At 43.6% G+C, this 20,483-nt stretch overlaps 3 protein-coding genes across 5 annotated transcripts in view; 1 reads left to right on the top strand and 2 right to left on the bottom strand.

The window, feature by feature from the left end:
- Nucleotides 1-603, bottom strand: part of cd276 (CD276 molecule) — a 61,204-nt gene extending 60,601 nt beyond the window's left edge. Inside the window, exon 1 of the mRNA XM_076077865.1 lies at nucleotides 329-603. The gene's annotated coding sequence lies outside the window, so the exon portion shown is untranslated. The remainder of the gene's footprint in view (nucleotides 1-328) is intronic.
- A 568-nt stretch (nucleotides 604-1,171) lies between these two features.
- ubl7b (ubiquitin-like 7b (bone marrow stromal cell-derived)) lies at nucleotides 1,172-5,267 on the top strand. The gene is made up of 11 exons (XM_076077864.1): nucleotides 1,172-1,319; nucleotides 1,808-1,988; nucleotides 2,089-2,208; nucleotides 2,365-2,450; nucleotides 3,449-3,533; nucleotides 3,629-3,686; nucleotides 3,808-3,941; nucleotides 4,065-4,114; nucleotides 4,213-4,389; nucleotides 4,542-4,655; nucleotides 4,894-5,267. Exons 1-11 carry the CDS (start codon nucleotides 1,317-1,319, stop codon nucleotides 5,032-5,034), a joined length of 1,149 nt encoding a protein of 382 aa, XP_075933979.1. The 5' UTR covers nucleotides 1,172-1,316; the 3' UTR covers nucleotides 5,035-5,267.
- Nucleotides 5,268-11,973: 6,706 nt separating this feature from the next.
- Nucleotides 11,974-20,483, bottom strand: part of shf (Src homology 2 domain containing F) — an 82,580-nt gene continuing 74,070 nt past the window's right edge. For all 3 annotated transcript variants that reach the window (XM_076078043.1, XM_076078042.1, XM_076078044.1), the window contains 3 exons: nucleotides 18,652-18,826; nucleotides 18,359-18,478; nucleotides 11,974-12,201 (listed from right to left, as the gene is read on the bottom strand). In XM_076078043.1, the coding sequence (XP_075934158.1) occupies nucleotides 12,015-12,201; nucleotides 18,359-18,478; nucleotides 18,652-18,826 (482 nt within the window). In that variant the 3' untranslated portion in view covers nucleotides 11,974-12,014. The remainder of the gene's footprint in view (nucleotides 12,202-18,358; nucleotides 18,479-18,651; nucleotides 18,827-20,483) is intronic.

The following is a 20,483-nucleotide window of genomic DNA, read 5'->3' as shown; positions in this document are numbered from 1 at the left end:
ACAGATTAAATTGCTGCAGTGTTTACTTTCTGTCAAACGGGGGCGCAGTCGACTTCACTCGCAGATGTTATTATAGCGTCATCTGTGAAACTGTATACCTACTGTGTAGCTTAGCACAACTACAAACTAAATAGCAGACATGACACAGAGCCAATGAATGGAGCCAACTATGCGGAACAGTCACCCTACACTGAGTTCACGGAGGTTCCTCTGCCAGCTGTTGAACGTCTTTGACAATAACGGAAGTTCAAAGTTATCCATTTAATTAGATATGATAACCTTTCTGTTAGCTCGTGCTCTGCTCTCTAACACATTGTTTACGGCTTACCATATTAGGAGGGCGAAACTTAGAAACCACCACGCATCCAGCGGCGGAGACTCTTTTCTTCTTCTGTTATTTTCCAGAGTAGTTCATTCCTCTCACAACAAAGCGCTGTAGAACTGCTGCCGATGGGCTCGTACTTTGTCTCGACGCTGGTTAAAGCTCTTGAACGTATGTTTTTTCAGAGTGTGTGGGTATATGTTGCATTGATTTTGGGACGGTTCTCAGTCAGAAACCCCTCCTTGCTGCTTTGTCCAGCAGTGATGTCATACCGAGGGGAGAAAACCGACTCGAGAGTCCCGACCCCCGGGTTAACCATTTGTGAACACACCGATATCTACTTTGTTTTATTACCACATACAGTAGACTATACTGTATTACAAATGCGAGTTTTTTAATCACACTAAGCTTTTCTTTGTACAGCTGAAACTATTTTCCTTTGTATCTGTATACCTGATAAGTTGGATCTTGACTTATCATATGGTCCTTGAACGTATCACTGCAACCGCAGCCAACGCAGTTTATGAAGCACACAGTTTTACCTGCCTACTTTTAGTTAGATTTACCTAAAATGTGACATGCTGACCATGAAATTACGTTTAACCAAGACGCGACAACTTAAGAAAATCTTGAATATGCAGCAGGAAAATAAATTGGGAACTTGGTGATATTTTACTCACTATTTGTTTTATTAAACAAAAGAGGTAACGTTAGACTACGGGCACAGTGAGTGTTTATAAAAGCCGGGGCAGTGATTTAAATTGGCTTAACAATGCTATTCTTGTCTAGAGGAGTGTGTGTGCGCGAGAGAGAGGGAGAAATGGGAGAATTTAGGATTGCCAATGGTTGAAAATACAACGAAGGACAGGGATAAGTAAAAAACTCCTTGGTTTGGATCATGGATATTTAAAGAAAACGGTTTGGACCAGTGGACGTAAACGTAACGTATACCACGTGACTAAAACCAGGAAGTGATTCGAGTGTCAACATTACAATGGTGAGTGAGTGTGCTGTTCTTTTTCAAAGACAGCGGTTGTCGTGGTGTTGATGTTTGACATGTCTTTTGATTGTATGAAGTGATTGTTCTTTAAGCAAGCACACTTTACGAATAGCTAACGTGTAATTTAGCGAATCGGCATGTTTGTTTTATTAGCTAAGCTAACCGGCTAACCGGGGTTAGCTCTGCTAACGTCACTTTTCATGTCAAAACCCCCCAAAAAAATAAATGAGGGGATAATGCGTTTTGTCCCGAGTCCCTCCTCTAGAATAATCGTTGTGTTATTCGTGTCACGTTTTTTTTTCTTAAGTATGAGCGAGGTACTGAATAAAGATAGAAGCGTCATTATTTTATCTGACATATCTTCAAATGAAAGGACAGTGAAATTCTATAATACAATTTAGCTTTTAGCTGACTCAGTCTTACTCCAGTAATTACTGATCAAATCTGTACACCATGTTAAGGTTTTGTTCTGTTTGTGGAAAAAGGTGGAGATGACTTCTTCAGAGTGGCACCTGTCCTTGAAGCTGGCGAATCATCCCAAATCCACCTTCCACTTCCCGGACATGATGCCAGGGGATGTTCCCCCTGGAGGATACAGGATCGCTACTTTAAAACAACTCGTTGCAGCACAGATCCCAGACTCCATCCCAGATCCTGAACTAATGGGTGTGTTACAGCTGCAGATGTTTGAACACAATAAATCAGCTGTTAACTAAATGTTTCAGCGTTTTAAAAATGTTCTATCTCTGTTCATGTCTCGTATCAGAGCTGGTCCACTGTGGGAGGAAGCTGAAGGACGACTTAACTCTGGATTCCTGTGGGATTCAATCGGGATCCACCTTACACATCCTCAAAAAGATTTGGCCAGAGCCAGTGAACAATTCAGGTACGTTTGTCATTTAAGTATTGGAATACATTTAGTTTAAGCTGTACTGTTAATGCAACTAAAAAGCTTGAATCTGAATGTATGTGTGTGTGTGTGTGTGTGTGTGTGTGTGTGTGTGTGTGTGTGTGTGTGTGTGTGTGCGCGTTTCCTTTCTAGAGCCTGTAAACAGAGCAACTGCAGCCAGGGAGTTCAGGGTGTTTCATGCTGCTCTTCACTCTCTAAACTCTGCCTACAGAGACTCAGTGAGTAGAAAACACACACACAGGGGCATGCATGCTGCCCACGACCCCCCCCCCCCCTTACAAAATGTGGTCCAAAAAGTTTAAATTATGTCCCATTTGCTCTGCTTAGGTGCTTAATTTTAGAATATTATTTTAAGGTAGTAAATATGTGTATTCATATCTATCTTTATTTTTTCGGCAGCCTTTGGTTCAGACCTGACTTTACAATATTATCTCAAATGCACCCTAATTGACCTCTTGTGATCAGATTTAACCTCTCTTCTAATTGAATTATATACGTAGGAGAACGGGGACTGTTTATACATATTTGCACATTTGCAAGTAGCCATAAAGCTAGAGAAGAGGGTAGTCGTTTATATTGAGGTCATTCTTTCTTCAATCTAAAGTCTGAGTTATATGACGTTGGCAATAAACTGTCTCCAGTAGGGTCTGGTAGCTTTGTCATGCCTTTCACTCAGTAAAAAGTTAAGTAATCGGTAAATAGGTTGTCCTTCACTGCCAAACGCAGGAATGCTTTGGTGTGTTTGCACTAAACACATTTTTGGACACACACCTGGAGACTATTTGTCTTGGGTGATTGGATTTTCCTCCACAGTCCGCTGGGTGCAGACGCCTGTGCTCACAGCCGTTTACCTCTGATTGGATCACCCTCGATGCATTTCAGCGTGCGTGAGAACAGGACCCTGGTTCTCCTCAACAGGAACAGGTTTAGCTGTTATAGACTGGCAGCTTTCCATGGCGCGAACCTACTCGGACACAGACAGATTTAGAATACCAAAAACGTGTGACCGAGGGATCGTTCAGATGAGAATGTGCATAAGCGTATACAGTATGAGCTACTCGCTTGTATTGATATTGATTGTCAGCACCACATGGGATCAGTTGTGAAACCTTTTAAATCACAAAACAGGACTCCATCAATGTTTCTACTTGCTGAACGATAGAGAAGTGGTTCTAAAAACAATCTCTCGGGACTAACTGTCTTTCCCCACACGTAGGTATATAAAATGCTGACAAATAAAGAGTCTCTGGATCAGATCATCGTGGCTACACCAGGGCTCAGGTCAGACCCAGTCGCTCTAGGTAAGACCTGCTAAGTTTTCTCTTATGCCATCTCATTGTGCCATGCAAATATGCAAATGGTAACATTTCCCCTAACGCCCTTTTTCTGTGTTCAGGGGTGCTCCAAGACAAAGATCTCTTCGTGCAGTTCACAGACCCCAACATGCTGGATATGTGAGTGTGGCTCGTCTTTGTCATTGGCTCTGATGCGACGCATAATCAGGGGGTACGGCGCAGACACGCGAGTGGAAGGTAATTCAAAATTCACATCCAAGCTCTTCTGTCTGTTTTGCAGATTGATCAGTTCCCACCCAGCCCTCGTCAACGCCATCATCCTGGTCCTGCACTCTGTGGCAGGCAGCATACCCGCCCAGTCCAGCGCCAGCTCCTCTCGCAATGTCTCTGCCAGTTCCTACAGTGATATGCCAGGTGAGGGAGCACGATCGCACAGTAAAAAAACAGCTAAATCTATGACGAGCAAGAGAGGAATCTGGACAGCTACTTGCACTCCAGTGTCTTGTTTTCACTCTAAATGTTCTTTTTATCCGGCAGGAGGCTTCATGTTTGAGGGCATGTCTGATGATGAGGACGATTTCCAGTCCGTGAGTCACTCTGCTCGATACTCAACATCAGATATCGTGTACATGAGAACTGACGGTGCTCTAGGGGCTAATTCTGTGTGTCTAAATGTGTGTAACAGGGGAGCCCAGCAGGTCCCTCCAACAGAGCAGGAGGCTCAGCGGGAATCCGACCGGTGTCTCTGAGCCACAGCGGAGCGACAGGCCCTCGACCAATCACGCAAAGCGAGCTGGCGACGGCTTTGGCCCTCGCCAGCACTCCCGACAGCAGTGCGGTCACTCCTACAACTTCAAGCCAGGTGAGGTGTATTTACACTCGGAAAAAGTATGTATATTTTTCACTACTGTGTCGAATTTATACAAATTTAGCACATTAAAGACATCTATATGTATTGAAAACAGGATCTCTGACACACATATTTATCTTTTGTTTTTCTTTTGTTTGATACAGGCGGACCCCTCCAGCGGCGTGGCCCCTATGCCAGCAGGGACCCCAGTCAGTAACGATCTCTTCAGCCAGGCTCTACAGCAAGCTCTGCAAGCCTCCAACATGTCTGTTCTACAGGTGAGGCTGCCAACTCCCAGACTAAACCCCACATATTCAATTCATTGAGGAAATACACTTTGAAATATCAAATCATATTTCAAATGGTAACTGGCCTGTTTGTCCTTGGGTATACACTGCAGCGGTAGATGATTTATGCAGAGCTAAAATGAGGCGGGGTGGAAAATGATTGGCGCTTTAGACTGATTGGTCTTTGGATAATATACTTATTCAGTGAATGTGTTTTTTGGTTTGCTAGGGCCGCTGGCAGTCCCAAATGCAGCAGCTCAGGGACATGGGGATCCAGAATGAGGATCTGATGCTGAGGGCGCTGCAGGCCACAGATGGGGACATCCAGGCTGCACTGGAGCTCATATTTGCTGGAGGCCCAGGACTCTGAGTTCATACCCCAACACAGACTACGGCCTTTATAAAGCAGAGAGAGCAGGAACAAGTTCAGCATCCTATTGCCCAGACATTAGAAATGATGGCTTTAGACATACAGTATACATATTTTTTTTAATTATTACCCTGTTTATCCAATTTACATACAGTATCATATCTGAGCTCAATGTTCATGACAACTTTTTCTTGTTGAAAGGAAGTATAATAAATGTAATTATGCTTACCGCATCACCTCCTGAGCCTGTCTTCCTGTTTAATAGGGATTGATTGGAAACGTATTGCATTGGTCCAGTCGGTCTGAGTGCTCTATTCAACTGTGTAGAAATCCAGATGTGCTCTTTACTTGTTTGTTTACTTTTGAATCTCACAAACATATATTCAGAAGTACCGGGTTGCAGTATTAAAAATGTGTGCCTCTAAAAAAACAACCATAGGTGTAATTCATCTATTTGTACACTAGATGGCAATGCAGTAGTTCAGTTCTATCCAGACATGATGATTATCATCAAGTCATCCTAGCAGACATTGTGCTCGTTTATTTGCTCTTTCCTCAATTTCCTAAATTTCAACTCGTGATCTCTGTTGAACAGTTTGTGATACATTTTTATTTGTAGCTGTCTTATACAAGAGGAAGTTGTGCAGTTAAGGTGAAAGCTTCATTAACATCCACTGAGATGTTTCTGTGCTTGTCAGAGCATTGGTAACATTAGCAGAGCTCCCCCTCCCCCTCCAGCCTTATTACAGAAGGCTACATTTGCTTTGTCTCGTTGTCGCCCCCCTCCCCTCCCCCGCTATCTACTGTTCTCCATCTACAGTAATTGCCCTGTTTAGTTTTATGACTGCATCTGTGAATGCGACAGCTCAATCAGCGGATTGCCCTTTCATGAGCACAGCACCCAAACAGCGCTTTGTGTCCGTCTGTCCCCATTACCGTTTTATATGCACGCACACCTGCGGGCAATTTCCACCTCCAACTGCCTCCAAGGGTATTTTAAAAATAAAGCATTTCCACTGTGCTGAAGGTTTCAACAAAAACGGTGAATAAAAATAAAAAAATGTCATTGCCTTTCTAGATAATTAAAAAAAGGAGACAGCTCGCCCAGATAGAATCCAACCATGCAGGAGTGATGTCGAGTCGTCTTCCCATTGATTTCCATTAAGACTTGCTGTTTTGTACTTCTGTTGCTACTAAGCGGTGAAGTCAGATGTTGTGCGTGTTGCAGCATTTACAGGAGTGTTTTGTGTTTTGTGTCCGTTTACTGTTATGCAGAGACTGCCATCACCAGCCTCACAACGGCAGCTTTCAAGATATTTTAAACTGTGAACATTCATGTGAAGTTGTCATGGAAACACTCTGAGATGCCGTCACACATATGGGATAGAAAAGCTGGTATTGCAAACCATATTCAGGTCCATTGTGTTGTCAAACTGAGAGAGTAGTATTGACTATAGGTAATCTCTTCGGGCCTTGCCTGATATTAAATCCACCCTTTTGTCACGAGAGAACTGATATTGCTTTACACACTATATGAAGTATTGTTTGCACCTGCCGACTCTTTTAAAACCTCTTCATCAATGTAAGACCTGGCTATTCCAAAAACATCGAGAGTATATTCATTCCACTAAAATCACAGGAGTAACGACCTACTTTTAAGATCTTTGACGGAGCGGAAATAATGAAAAACATGCTATTTCTGTTTATTCCAAAGGTATATTCCCACCGTCAAAGCTGTGAAGAGTCACATTATTCCTCAAAGTTTGTGAGACGTTCCCTTTGTGTTATATCCATTTTGAAATGTTATCACAATGGCAATGTGGTGGACACCCACTTCTGAGCAGGAACAGGAAATGCCTTAAACAACCGGTGGAGAGATGCCTTCTTAATGAATAAAGCCCGGAGCTTTGAAGCTGCCCAACTACTCTCACGGTGACCTGGGGTTCACGTAATGAGCAAGGTTTTGCACCATGTCATTATAGGCAATATGTTAAGCCAATAGAAATCATCAATGGCAGACCTTTTGAAATGGTGTAAAAGCTCTAATCAAGCCCTCACAGACGGGCAGAACAATACCAACACTATTCTCTCCAGATGAAATCCTCCGATGTGCCAGAGGAGGAGGAGAGGATGGAGTTGGTACAATGGCCTCCATCTGCTTTTGTCTTTTTCAAAAGGAGGCAACTCATGTGTTATTAACATAAGGTCTGTTACCTGAGATTGCTTTCTACCTGGCATGACTGAGCGGAATATGAAATGAGCTTCTGGTGGACACGAGGCCATTTTATCCCCTCGGCGGCCATTCATTGCTTTCAAGCCATGCTTTTATTCTTCCTCTTCTTTTTGTCCACAAAAGCATCTTTGATGCATTTCATCCCAGGTGCTTTAACCCTTGATTGGAGCTTCCCTGGAGGAGAACAGAGCTGCAGGAGAGGGAGAGGCAGAGATCATGAACAAACCACCGGGAGAAACTGAAAATAGCAACGTCACTCCTTGTTTCGTCTGAAGACGTGGATTTGATTAAGATGGGAGATATGAGGAAAATCAACTACTGAATCTAAAATGTCATTTTGAAATACTCTAACTCAGTGCATAAGCATGTTGGTAGACAGTGCTGAGATTGAACGAGTTTATTCTCTTTTAGCATAACTTTTAATGTGAACATTTACAAGGCCATTTCCAAAGGAAAGCGGCCAAAAACAAGCAGAACGGTGCAATAACATCTATCGCTTCACTCATCGTAAAAATGTTCATTATTGCACGCAGACAAATGCAGAAAACAGTTTCACTGTCAGAGCCACACAGGCAGAGTCCACACTGTCTGTCTCTCAGAAGTTAAACTTGAGGTGCGTGTGCGTTACAGATTCTGCCTACGACCAAGAAACTCGAGCGGCTGTGAATGTTCAATGTTTCTTTTCATCAGCTCGCTGATCGTGCTCTTTCTGAATGCCTACCAGATGTTGTGGGGCCAGAATGTGCTGCATGTGTAAAAGCTGCTTTTGCTTTCCACAATGCAACAGTTCTGAAAGGGATTTTTTTAGGGTATGGGATTAGGGATCTCTCCGTTAAAATTGGCTTTAAACCGAACTAAACGCTGAACTCTGAGCAGTTTCATTTACATGTAGCAGTACCACCCCAGAGGTGGTGTGATACCTTGTAAGTATCATAGTGATGTGTCTGGCTGAAAAGTATCCACAATCACAGGAAAGAATGCAGTGCAAAAAGTACAGCTTGTGCAGGAGAAATTCGATAGAGGCAAACAATTAGGACAATCAACTAGAGTGTTGTTGTCTTAGCAAAATGTCTATAAAACATGGATTTGGTATGTGATCTGGTATTCCCCTGTGTCTATGGAGCTTTGTAATTCAGCTATAATAGAGATTGTTTAGTTGGTACACTTCCAGTTAATTAATTCAAAATAACCGCTAGCATAACTGAGATGGTCTTTTTTTCAGTGCTCAGCAGGACGAGCAAGCTTCGGGACAGACGCACGTCAAGCAAACGCTTCTGGGATGAACAACCGAACGGAAAAGAAACAACATTACAGGTCTGTGCTGCAGAATGGATCAATAGAGGACAACAAGTGCTGGAGCACTGGCTTGATAATCGCTGCAGCTTTCTGTCCTTGACTCAAACAATGGTCGCTCTCCTACTGCTTCACAAAAGGCTTCACCATGGAAACTGGTGATGGTGAAGATACAGGGAGGGGCTTTTCTCTTGATAAAATAATTATGTGGTCGGAAAAAAAAAAAGATCACTGAAACATGATATCACACATTAACTCATAAACCCAATTTTATTTATTTTGAACCTTGATGCCTCTATGTCCCCATACAATACATTCAGTATATACATTTGGCCATATGAGGGACTGTACACAGATATGTTATAGTAGTGCATACACACACGGCACGGAGATGTACACAAAAGGAAAGTCATACGTGCCACTTTACCACGGTAAAGTGATTCACAAGATACACACGGGGCAAGTCAATGGCTGATGTTGGTTGCTTCCACCAGTACACACACACACACACAAACACTGCTTCATGCATGCACAATTGTACACACACACACACACACACACACACACACACACTTTAAGACACTTCGGAGGGAGGAGAAGGGCTCTTTCAGGCTCTCTTGATAGAAATACACTAATGTAAAGAGTGTGTCTGCTGATTGTAGCAAATCCCTCCCCCTGCCAGGACACCCTCCCCTCTGTCTCCCCCCTTTTTTTTTCATTTTCCCTTTCTCCAAAGCTAAGGCCTCTCTCTAGGCAGTGCAGCTGTCAAACACAAACTCTTCCCTATAAGAGAGTAATACTCATCAGCAGCAGTAACTAAATAAAGAGCCATACTGTCAACATTTGATCTCTTAAACAGGGAACATAAAGGATACATCACACTTATAGTTTATTTAATTTGCACTTCTTCTTAGGATATCTTCTCTCAAGGAAATACATAGGTCCACTTCAATAGCATACTGTTCCTTAATAAAGCTGCAGAGGTTGCATCATCACATGAACAGACACCCTCATTTGACTTACTTATCTAACGCACCCAACAAAATAAACGTCTGTATACATCCAACTTTCTGCAAATTATTCTCATGAACTAATCAGGTCATTCTGCTGATAACATCTCTTCCTGGTGGACATTTTGTACCATCACATTTGTCATAAGCATTTGGTGGAGGCACACACTCCAATCATTTCCCCTTCAATGACTGCAGTTCATAGTTGCATAGCACACAGCGGAGATATAGTCAAAGCCAAAATGTCTTTGATTTTGTATATACAGCGGTCATGCTCGCTTAATCAGTCTCTAATTCTAAGGGTCAGTCATTTTCCACTTGGACCAAAGCTCCCAAAAATCAATTTTTACTCGGATTTGCTCATTAAACCACAGCATTTGCAACTCATACGACTGACAAAGGTTTCATGTGAAGAGTTTGTTGCAAACATTTAGGCACTCTCATTAGACTCAGCTTCTTCTTGCTGTAATTGGTCAGCGGTATTATATGCTGACATATTATTGGTTCTGTAACAATAAACTGCAGAGAGCCGGCCACAAAGACAACCGTGTCATTCGTAGGAGTTGCTGAAACAAAATGTGGTTAATGAGAAAATACAAGAAGAAATGAATTATCGATGAATCATGGGGCTGAATTCTAGTTTCTTGAGGTCAGGGGAGAAGAAGAAAAAAAAAAAAAAGGTGCCGACAACCAAAGAGGTTCAAGCCAGGGCCGTCACCAGTTTGTACCAGCAGGGTAAAAATACACAATCTGTGCACACATTCTCATATGCGTACAGATCCCACACACATGTTGGGCATGTTGGACACATGCATACTCACTCGCAGTCACACATGTATGCACATCGGGTAGTAAAGGGTAGATGATAGAGGGACGTGGAAGCATTACAGGGAGGTGTATTTCCGGTTCAAACAGGCTGCTCTGTGATTGGTCCAGGGGGAGAATATGCACTCGCCGTGACTCGTGTCCCCGAGTCGGGCCACCTAGGAAAACGTGCATTTTTTCCGCACAACTTGAAACAGCAAAAAAAATGCAAAGCACCACAGAAAAAGAGGCTGGAGTAGTCCCAGAAAACACGATCACATCGGCACGGAACAATGAGGGAGAGCGGGCCGACGGGCCATCACAAAGGAGTAACACATCAGTGATAATTACCCCCAAATAAATTACAGTCACAGAACAATCGTTAAAAGCAGAACTGGAAATCAGTTGATCTAGCCAACTGATTTGACCCATGCATTATAAGGCATTAACCAAACGCTTGTTACCGACATCACACAGTATCATATTAGTGACTAAACATACAATTGCTGATCTGGAAAATCCGCTTGTTTTTTTCATTTAAAAAAATCTTGGTTAATCTGTACTCAAAAAAAACAACCATATTCCTAAAACTGATGTCATTTTAAGTGAATCGGGAATGTTGAAGGGAGGGCAGATAGAAGTCTGCAATCCCATTGTACCTATTGATCTGCAGATGGGCGAATGAAATTGATTTTCTGAGGTAGACAATGCAGGCATATTTCATTCTCCCGATGCAAAGCCGTTCTAAGGAGGGAGAGCGGGGGGGCGGGGCTAATTTGGTCCATTTGGACAGGCTCTGGTCTCCAGCCTCGGCCAATTGTACTGTGTCAGATGGGTTGACCCATCCATCATGATCTCCTGCCTGTCTCACCACTATGGTACTTACACTGTCATTGGTGTGGTACACCAACTCAGTGATGGATAGCAGACAGCATGCACTATGACAAGATAGAGAGATCAGTCTGCAGTGCTCACAGACCTGCTATTTCCGCGGCAGCTGGGGACTCCCCATTCATAGAAGGCCCGTTTATTCAATATCCTGACCACTGTATGGGGCCCATGTGGACAATATCCCTCAACATGCCTCATAAATGTCGCTTCCCTTACACGCCGCTTACAATCATCAAGTCCCCTTACCAACAATTACAGTATCAACAGAGCCTAACCAAATGGGCAAAGTCAAACTAACTTGTTCATACAATTCTCATGAAGTGCACTCTTAGAAAAACATTGTTTTGATAAAAGGTACACCCCAGTGACACATGTTACAACGCTGTACCTTTCTGTTTCTTTGAGTGTTAAGTGCTAAGGGAAATCAGCTCAAGAATCAATGAAATGATGTTCATCAGATAGTCTGTGATGCAATGAAGTGGGTGTCTGTCATAAATAAAATAAGATTAAAACAATAAAGACTTCTGCAACATTGAGTCTGTATGTGTAAGATAGTATGCAGTGGGCCTTCAAGACAGGTCGGGAATCCGTCGGCCGGTGAGGTGAGTCGGGAGCAGCAGTTCTGGGACGCCGCTGTTCATCTTTCCCATGAGCCTACTGGGTTCTGTCCAGAGGGACAGGAAGCGTTGAGCCACAGGGTGGGCCCAGTGGGTGCTGCAGGGAACGACGCCTGCAGGTGACCCGGAGCACTATAGTGTCCTGATGGCCACAGGGTAGAGCAGGGACATGTGTTCGGCACCCTTGATGGGCAATTTCCTGCTGGAGTAGAAATGGATGATCTCAGGCACGCTGTCAAAGGGGCAGCTGTTCTGGCCCAGGATGTACTTGTTCTCTTTTGTCCGCGACAGCTTCATGTGCATGAAGCCCTGGCTGCTCCTGGAGACAGAAGAACACAAAAGAGAGGGACGGACAAAACGTTATTAGTCCGATAAAAAACAAGACCAAGAGTCTGCATCATACAGTACATTTTCTAAGAGACTATGGCAACACTAACGGGTCCGAGCTAAATGCTAATGTCAGCGTCATGGATGTATGTTTCTACTCGTGCTACTGCAACTGAAAAATCCCCCTTTCACCAAAAAAGTATTTTCCCCAAAAACCGTTACAAAATGGACTTCTTTAAAACTGTTGACAGGACACCTTAAACAGCAAAGATGCTCAATTATTACTCTTTGTACTTGTAGTGAAGTGAAAACTATGCCATCTCATAATTGTTGAGATAATTTAGTCTCCAGACCAAAGTAGTGGACCAACCCACTATCACTGAGACGAGAGCCATGACGGCTAAAAGCAAGGCTGAAAAAACTATTTAAAGAGAAAAGTGTGTCAGAAGCCTGCTATGTGGAACTCGACAGATCGCCCCTCCTTGGCAGCGACTTTCTCATTTACTCCCACAGTATAGTTGCTCCCTACAGTACGTGACGATGTCCTGAAAGCTGGATTACCTCTGATAACTCTGGGGCTGTCTGGGGAGGAGACTAAAAGGCAGGTTGCTTAAAGTGCTGAGTTTCACATGCAGAGCATAAGGATGAGGCCATCGGACCCTCGGGATAAATCACTCAAGCTACAGCAATAAAGGCACGGCAAATTAAAAGCTCCCTGTGCGTTTCTAGGCCCCTTCAATCAATACGTTTTACGGCTTGCCAGTAATCTTCTGCTTTAAAATAGAAAATGACTTTTTTTGGAGTTAAGCTATGCAACAGTAAGCTTCAGCAAGGAACCGATACAAAACTAATGGTCCCCATATATCCTGCTGTAAATATACCGGTGTGATCATCTGTCGTCACAAAAACACATTAGCATAATAGCTTCTTCAATCAACAGCTTCCAGCAAGTTATGATTGCTTTAGGCTCAAATACTATGCACTCACTTGCTGCAAGTGGGCATTATGGCCTATTATCAACATAATGTGTACCCGTTCTTTCCAGCTCACTAAACTCCCACCTATTCTACTTCATATCTGCTCCTTCCCTAATCTGAAATGTAACCCCCCCGCTGCTGAAATGCAGAACAATGGCAGCCAGGAGGATAACAACAGAGTCTCGCGAGGACTGTGCACATACAAGGTGTTAAGTAGAGATATTATTTATTCTACTATCAACACAACTAGGAAGTGGGAATATCCTTCTGACAAGCACGCATCTCTGTTTTGATAAGACAGGGCGGTCAAGAGTGTTGAGGAAGTTTACAACCTTTATCACAAGCCAGGCTTCTCTTTTCCACATTTATTTTGTTTCTGCTCTTATTACTGATGGGTTCATGGATAGTCGGTCAGACAAACCAAACGACTGATATATATTTTAAAAAAAAGCCATATTTTCTTGAGGTCGTTGAATATATTCCCAGTGTAAATACATACTTATTAAGTGTGATTTACGTGAGCAAGAATTAGGCTTTAAGCACCTCCTACGTAAGAGGCGAGTCTATTCTCTACTTATCTTGTAATTGCATATGTAAAGCCTGCGGATGTGATCTCTCCGTGATGCAGAGAGAGAAACCGGGAGAGAGATAACACTGAAGTGGAAAACAGCCAAGGACGTCCAGGGTTCAATACAGAAACACCCTTCAAGAGAGAGAACACATGTAAACCGATAAACGGAGATTCCTTCCTGTGAGGTTATGTCAACAGATGAGACCAATCCTTTTTCTAGCATTAGTGTGATTACTATTTACTATTACAGAAAAAGAGATCTATGAGGTTTTGGAATCCTATATGGCAAATGATGCAGAATATTTCACAGAACTGCTCATATCATGTTTTACAGGTGAGCTGAGGCAGAAAGCTGCAGGCTTGCTGGGCTTTAAAACTGAAGTAAACACAGCTATCAGACTTCTCTGTAAACCTCCGTTGCTTCTGGCCTCCATATTTATTCATGTCATTAACAAGTTCATCATGATTTGAGGAGAGCAGCCACAGGTCTCTACGGTTCGACCATTCTGTAAGTGGTGCCAGGAGAGTGAGAGAAAGAAAATAATCTTGAAAAGTGCATTAGATGAGTCTTCATGTGGAGCGCTGGGAGACGGGCGTTAGGTTACATGGAGCCACACTTAAAAGGGAAAACACATCAATAGCATCGTTTTTAGATTCCCAACTGATGCTACAGTCGGTGCTCAGGGCTGCTCATCACGTTACAGTCCTAAACAGGACAACGTAGCAATATGGCCGAGCTGTTGATAAAATGAATACGGGGGCTATTTTTGAGAAGACAGGCCCTTTTGTGGTGTTATCATGTCCCTGTGTTTGCAGGCTTCTGTTGTCTAATCGGGATTCATCTCAGTGGGGAGGTCGGCCGTCCTGTTTGTTGAGGTTTATGACTTTGATTTGAACCCTGTAGTCCTCAGAGCAGGAACACAGCCTGGCAACAATCACAGCTTATCTCCACCTTCAACATATTGGATTGCTTCCCTGGATGATGCTCGCAGTGTTATGAATCTGTGGCACCAGAAAAGGCAAAGTCATCCGCCAAAAGATAATGATCATGCGGCAGAAGCGATGACCCTTTTTAAGCATTACTGGGCATTAGATATCCTGTTCGCCTATTATTTCCTATGAGCCCAAATTGAATGAGTCTACCTGGGAGGAGCCCAAGCATTCTGTCATACACAATTGATTGAAAAAGAGGAAATGGTTAGTGGTGTGAAGCAGGCGAAGAAGTTTAAGAAACAAAATCACAATCTGGTTGATGAAAAGCTTCAATTGGCTGTATAAGCTGCAAAACGTCAGATTGAATATTTCTAGTCATTTGTCTTGTCTGTGCCACATAGAGGAAAATCTGTGAAAACAAAAGCAAGACGGGCCTTTGGGAAAGTATTTAAATGGCCGATGCAAAGACCTTTTGGTTGTTCTTTCAATTGGCAATTTCAGTTGTGGCATCAAACAGACTCTGTAAGATGGATTTTCTTCTTTCACTAACTTTCTCTTCTCTGCCAGCGGAAACATGCTGGGCAGAGCTCTCTCGCGAGGTGAGAAACAGGACGACACTGTGCTCTGACAGACTTGTGAAGGGTTTAATGTGTTTCAAACACCTAAAGGGTTTCTCTCCAGAGAGAGAGAGAGAGAGAGAGAGAAAAAGAGAGAAAAGGAGCGGTAAAGGGAGAGGGGCAGGTGAACAGAAAAAAGGGGGTCAGGAGGGCAAAACAGACAGAAAATGCTTTCCGTCAGACCGGGGGACTCTTGAGGCTGGAGGTCTCAGTGACGTCTGTCCTTATCAATAATGCAATACACATATGTGCCACCTCATGGCCTTATACATTTTTCAGCAACCTCAGACATGGAGGATCGTCACCTTGGGTTTCGACTCGTTTTCAGCGGCAGCGGGGGAGATGGGCTTGTGTGAGCAGGCTGAACTCAGAGTAACCTCTGCCTGTGTGGTGGCACCTGTCATTCCTACCCAATCAGCCCGCTGTTTTCTAGGCTTGATCTGATTGATGCCAAAGCCAGAAGATTTGACATTGTGTGACAGCCAGGAGCTGACTCACACAAATATACACATGGACGTCTACACACACAGAAGCACGAAGCTTCAAGAAACAGTCTATGTTAATGTTTTTGACGACTTTCCTGCCAGCTATTCAGCGAGCAAAAGCATCATGTCCCAAACTATATACAGTTTCCCCTTGTGGCCCCTGGCGTGAAAGTTTACACCACCCCAGCTTAGCCGCTCCTTTCTCTATCACTTTGACTTTTGCCCTAATCAGTGCCAGCCCTATCAACTGTGCGGGTTGCCTAAGGCATAAGCAAACCAAAAGTGTCTGCTTAGGGCCACCAGGGCACCGCTGAATCCCATTCTGATTAGGGCTCCAAAAAGCTTTCAGGGTGGCCCTGAGGTCATCCACATGTGGAGAAGTGGTGAAGAGTATAGTCCAGACCAAACTACACTGCATGATTTCTGTTCTTCTGCTTCTCAGGGGGACAAACAACCATTATTAGCCTTTAGGTCAGAGAAGCATGGAAGTGGCAAGTATATGGCAAATAAACCAACAAGTAAAGCTTCCTCCTACCTCACCAACTGAGCCCATTAGTGAAACACTTTGCCAGCTGTACTCCTCTATCATCTGCTCTAATAGTGCAGCTCATTATTGAGGGTCAGCTGCACAGCTGTGGGATGGGTATTGTTGTTACTACATGAGTGTTAAGTGAGACCATTACTGAAAAAGAAGGTTAATATAAAAAAAATTCTGCATTTTCATGACATTTGGTGGACGGGTGGAACATGGGCAAACCCATGAGATCTTGGAGCAGATCCGCATCACAAGGCAGATACACACATTATTTCCAGCGCTTTCTGGTCTTCCTCCCTTTAAAACTTCCACTCAATACTTTCAAAGAATATAGCAATCAGAAATTGTATTTGGTGAGGTAAAGCCTCCAGCATTAGGTCATCTTTTACACCATATTAGAGAGATGGGGGGGATTCATACTTTCTAGTTTAACAAAAAAATATCTCACTCTCGGTTTATGCTCCAAAAGTGCAATTAGAAGTGCATTAGCAATATCACTCTCAAAGTCAACGCCCCCCCTATAGAAAAAACGTTTTGTTCTATCTACATGGAGGTACATACGGGTCTAGTCCACCTATACGTCTGTTCATCCTTAGTCTGCTCCCCTCTCATCTTTGTGGGTATAACTGCCGTAAAACTAGTAATTATTGTTTGTGCTCAAATGACACCCTCTTACCGTCTGTCCCTGAGGCTCGCACTGAAATGGGCAAACAGGCTTTTATGTTCTCGGCCCCTGTAGCCAGAAACCGCATGCAGACAGATTTGCAACTAGATCGGCAGATCCCAATTAGAATATTCAAAAATGTAGTGGAGGGTTTGGAGGCTAATTCAATTGGAGTTTGTAATTGCTTCCTTAACAAGGTCTGTTTCCTCCTGTTTGTCTTCCTCGGCATATGATTCTGGATACTGTGTGTGTTTTGTTTTGTGTGTTCAGTGCACTGTACGCTTGTTTAATGTCTTTTGAATGTTTGCGTGCGTCTTGTCTGAAACACTGTATTGTTGCATGTCTCTAGTTCAGCATTTAGGAGGCTTCGCTGTTAGTTTTTTTTTCAATGAGTAAGTAAACAGATGATCAGCCTCCGAGACAGGAAGTTAGACAGTCAGCTTACAGTAGCATGACAATAATGGAGCAGTGGAAAGCATTATGTTTCCCTGCCAAGAAATATAAGCCTCCAGCAAGATGAGGCCTGCCGTAATAACGAAGGCTAATCAACGTCTCTTAGCACATTATAGTTTCATCTCATCTGAAGGTCGTCATGGAGCCGTGGAGATTTCTCTAAATGTCAGACGGTTGAGCCTGCCTGGAAATGTAAGATTGACTTTATATAAAGTAAAGTGAAAAGACTATCTGTCACATACTAAAATATTAAAGCTGACGGCTAAAGCAAATGTATCAAAGTTGACTTTGGCAAGTTTTCAGATGGCTACAAATTTGCGGTTATGATTCATGACACCTGGTACTCGCACCACACAAAGAAAATCGTTAAACCAAACCCGCCAAAGGCGCACATTCCCGTAAAAAGAATGGGATGTGACTTCACCACGGGCCTTCAAAACTAAAGCAACCTCTACCAAATGTCAGACCAGACTAAACCAATCATAGCGGCTCCTTCAAACCCTCTGCTGGGTATGCGGCAGGGATCAGGGGGCGCTGATGAAGGGCAACGTTAACTGTGTTGTGGGCATGACATCAGCAAATCAAGGAGCCCACGGGGAGAGGTCAGAGGGGTTCCCGGGGGGAGGTGGAGGACAAGGGACCGGGAGGATGTAGGTGGGAGATAGAGGTCTGAAAGGTGAAATTGATTACCATATTAAAAAGGCCGAGTCAGCAGACTATTGGAGCGCAGGTGTAAAAGGAACCTTTGTGAGCAAGACGTTGGATTCGTCCACAATGGGTAGCGGTAAGCATGGGTAGCTGCTACACTTCTCTGGCTCTACGTGTCTCTGAAAAAAACTTAACCTTTATTACAATCTAATCTTATCTCAGCACTGTTTGGAGAATGTTATTTAAAGAAAGAGTGGTGTCCTTACTTAAGGGAGAGGGAGTAGTCGTTCTTGCTGGTCTCGCTGTTTCTCACCAGGTAGCTGGCCTCCTTACACAGCCTGAGCAGAGACTCTGCATCTGTTCGGCTGATCGCTCCATGGTACCAGCTACAGGGAGCAGTAGGAAGTAGGGATGAGAGAGAAGAGAGAAGAAAGCAATGGCAGAAAATGGAACAAAAGAAATGAAACAACAAGGGTCAAATCTGCTCACGAAAAGGGCCAAAGTGGTGTATTTGCAATAAAATGCAGTCATAACAAAGTGACATCGTGATCTGACTCACAACTGGCCTTCCAGGGGCATGGTGGGGTCAACACGCTCCCCGAGAGAGGAGCTGCAGTGGTCCAGTGAAGACATTTTGGTGTTGACCAGACAGCCACTGGAGTGTCGCTGCAGCGGGCGTGTTTTCCCCTCCATGGTAGGCGACATTCGAGACTTCTCCACACCATCAAACTGGACTGTAATCAGGAAAAATGCAACAGTTGAAACATTTTAATCTGGAAGAATATGCATGTACTGTATATGTATGTATACCTCAGCTAGCTTTTAGGTTAAGGTCACTTGGAAAGCTGGTGTGCTTAAAAACATTGGAAAAAGTTATGATGTAAATTGCTGTTAAATATATCTACTTAACTAGAACATAGCAATGGAGTGTGTGCGTGTGAACAGAAATCCAGGTTGTGCATTTACACACACACACACACACACACACACACACACACACACACAATGTCACTCCGTGTCACTCATCCAACTGAAGGACATGTACACACAGTGGTGGAGGCATAAATCAATCCTGCCACTGTGCACACATCCCATTGAGACAAAACACACACACACACACACACACACACAGGCAAACTTCCTCCCAACCACTCAAACAACCACATGCATCTGTAAATACACCCGCATATACTACAGTATGTGTGTCCACGTACACTCTCTAACTACACACAAACAAATGTGCACAGCCATGCAAACAAGGCCACTTGGAAAAGTCATGCAAAAACAATCCCACGCACAGGTACTGCAGGTTAAACATTAAACTGGCTTTTCTAAACTCTCACGGTCAACGGTGGGCATGATAAGCTGTCTTGGCAACTTCACAGGGAAGTGTTTGATGGCATGTGGGGGCTGGAGGTGACCTGTGCTCACGACATGACTGCTGGAGGTCACTGAGCAACTCCACAGCCAATCAGGACACGAAAGAACTTTTACTGCTATTTACTAAAGCTAACATGAGAACAAAAGAGGATAATGTCCACAAGGCCGAATGAAAGTGAATTCTCACATCTGTCAGGGGGGGGGGGGGGGGGGGGGGGGTTATGGAGGTTGGAGCAGCAGTGTGGTCGTCGGTGTGCCTCTACCTACATGTGGTTTTTTTTTAGCCATTTTCCCTCCGTCATCCATCACTATGATTGATACCGTAGCCCCCTTGGCTTTGGAAAGGCCCATTTAGAGCCACTGACACGCTTCTCGAGCAACAACATCAACAACTATATGACGAGCTTTAGCTGGAGATTGTTGGCAGCTAAAATGTTTAAGATCAACACATAGCTGAGCCTTTGATGGAAGGAGTTAATGTAGTATGAAACTCACAGCCATTGCCTCGCTAATGGCCAGTCTTGCGTCTCGTCCCGTGTTTAATTACCTGGACTGAACATGGCAGGTACTGTACAGACAGCCAGGCACTGTGTTCTCCACAACATGTCGATGGAGATGGGTCCGTCTAGACTCCGTATTCCAGTCAGAGGATTCCATTACACTTAACAGTTTGTAAGTTTGCCAAGTGTTCCTGTACCAGACTGAGCGGGAGGGCTGAAAGTATCCATCAATCAATTTAGGCTACACGAGACAACAAGTTCCATTGAGCTCGTGGGCTGAACAGGAGAACATAGTCTGTAGAGACTGTAAATGCAACAATACATTATTATTCTTTTGATTTTTATTGTTGACATGCTGTCTACAGAGCCAACCATTTACAGTGTGTTGGAGTAACAGTAACTCTCTATCGGCACCATTCATTGAGAGAGATGAAAAGAATTAAAAGAGTTGTTTTTGACTGGACCAATAAAATCACCAACTCGAAGTACTTCACACCTGAACTTCATTACA

Source organism: Anarhichas minor, unplaced genomic scaffold (genome assembly GCF_050575085.1).
Source record: "Anarhichas minor isolate MPS153535 unplaced genomic scaffold, ASM5057508v1 ptg000062l, whole genome shotgun sequence".
NCBI lineage: Eukaryota > Metazoa > Chordata > Actinopteri > Perciformes > Anarhichadidae > Anarhichas > Anarhichas minor.
This window is presented reverse-complemented; position numbering and strand designations above follow the sequence as displayed.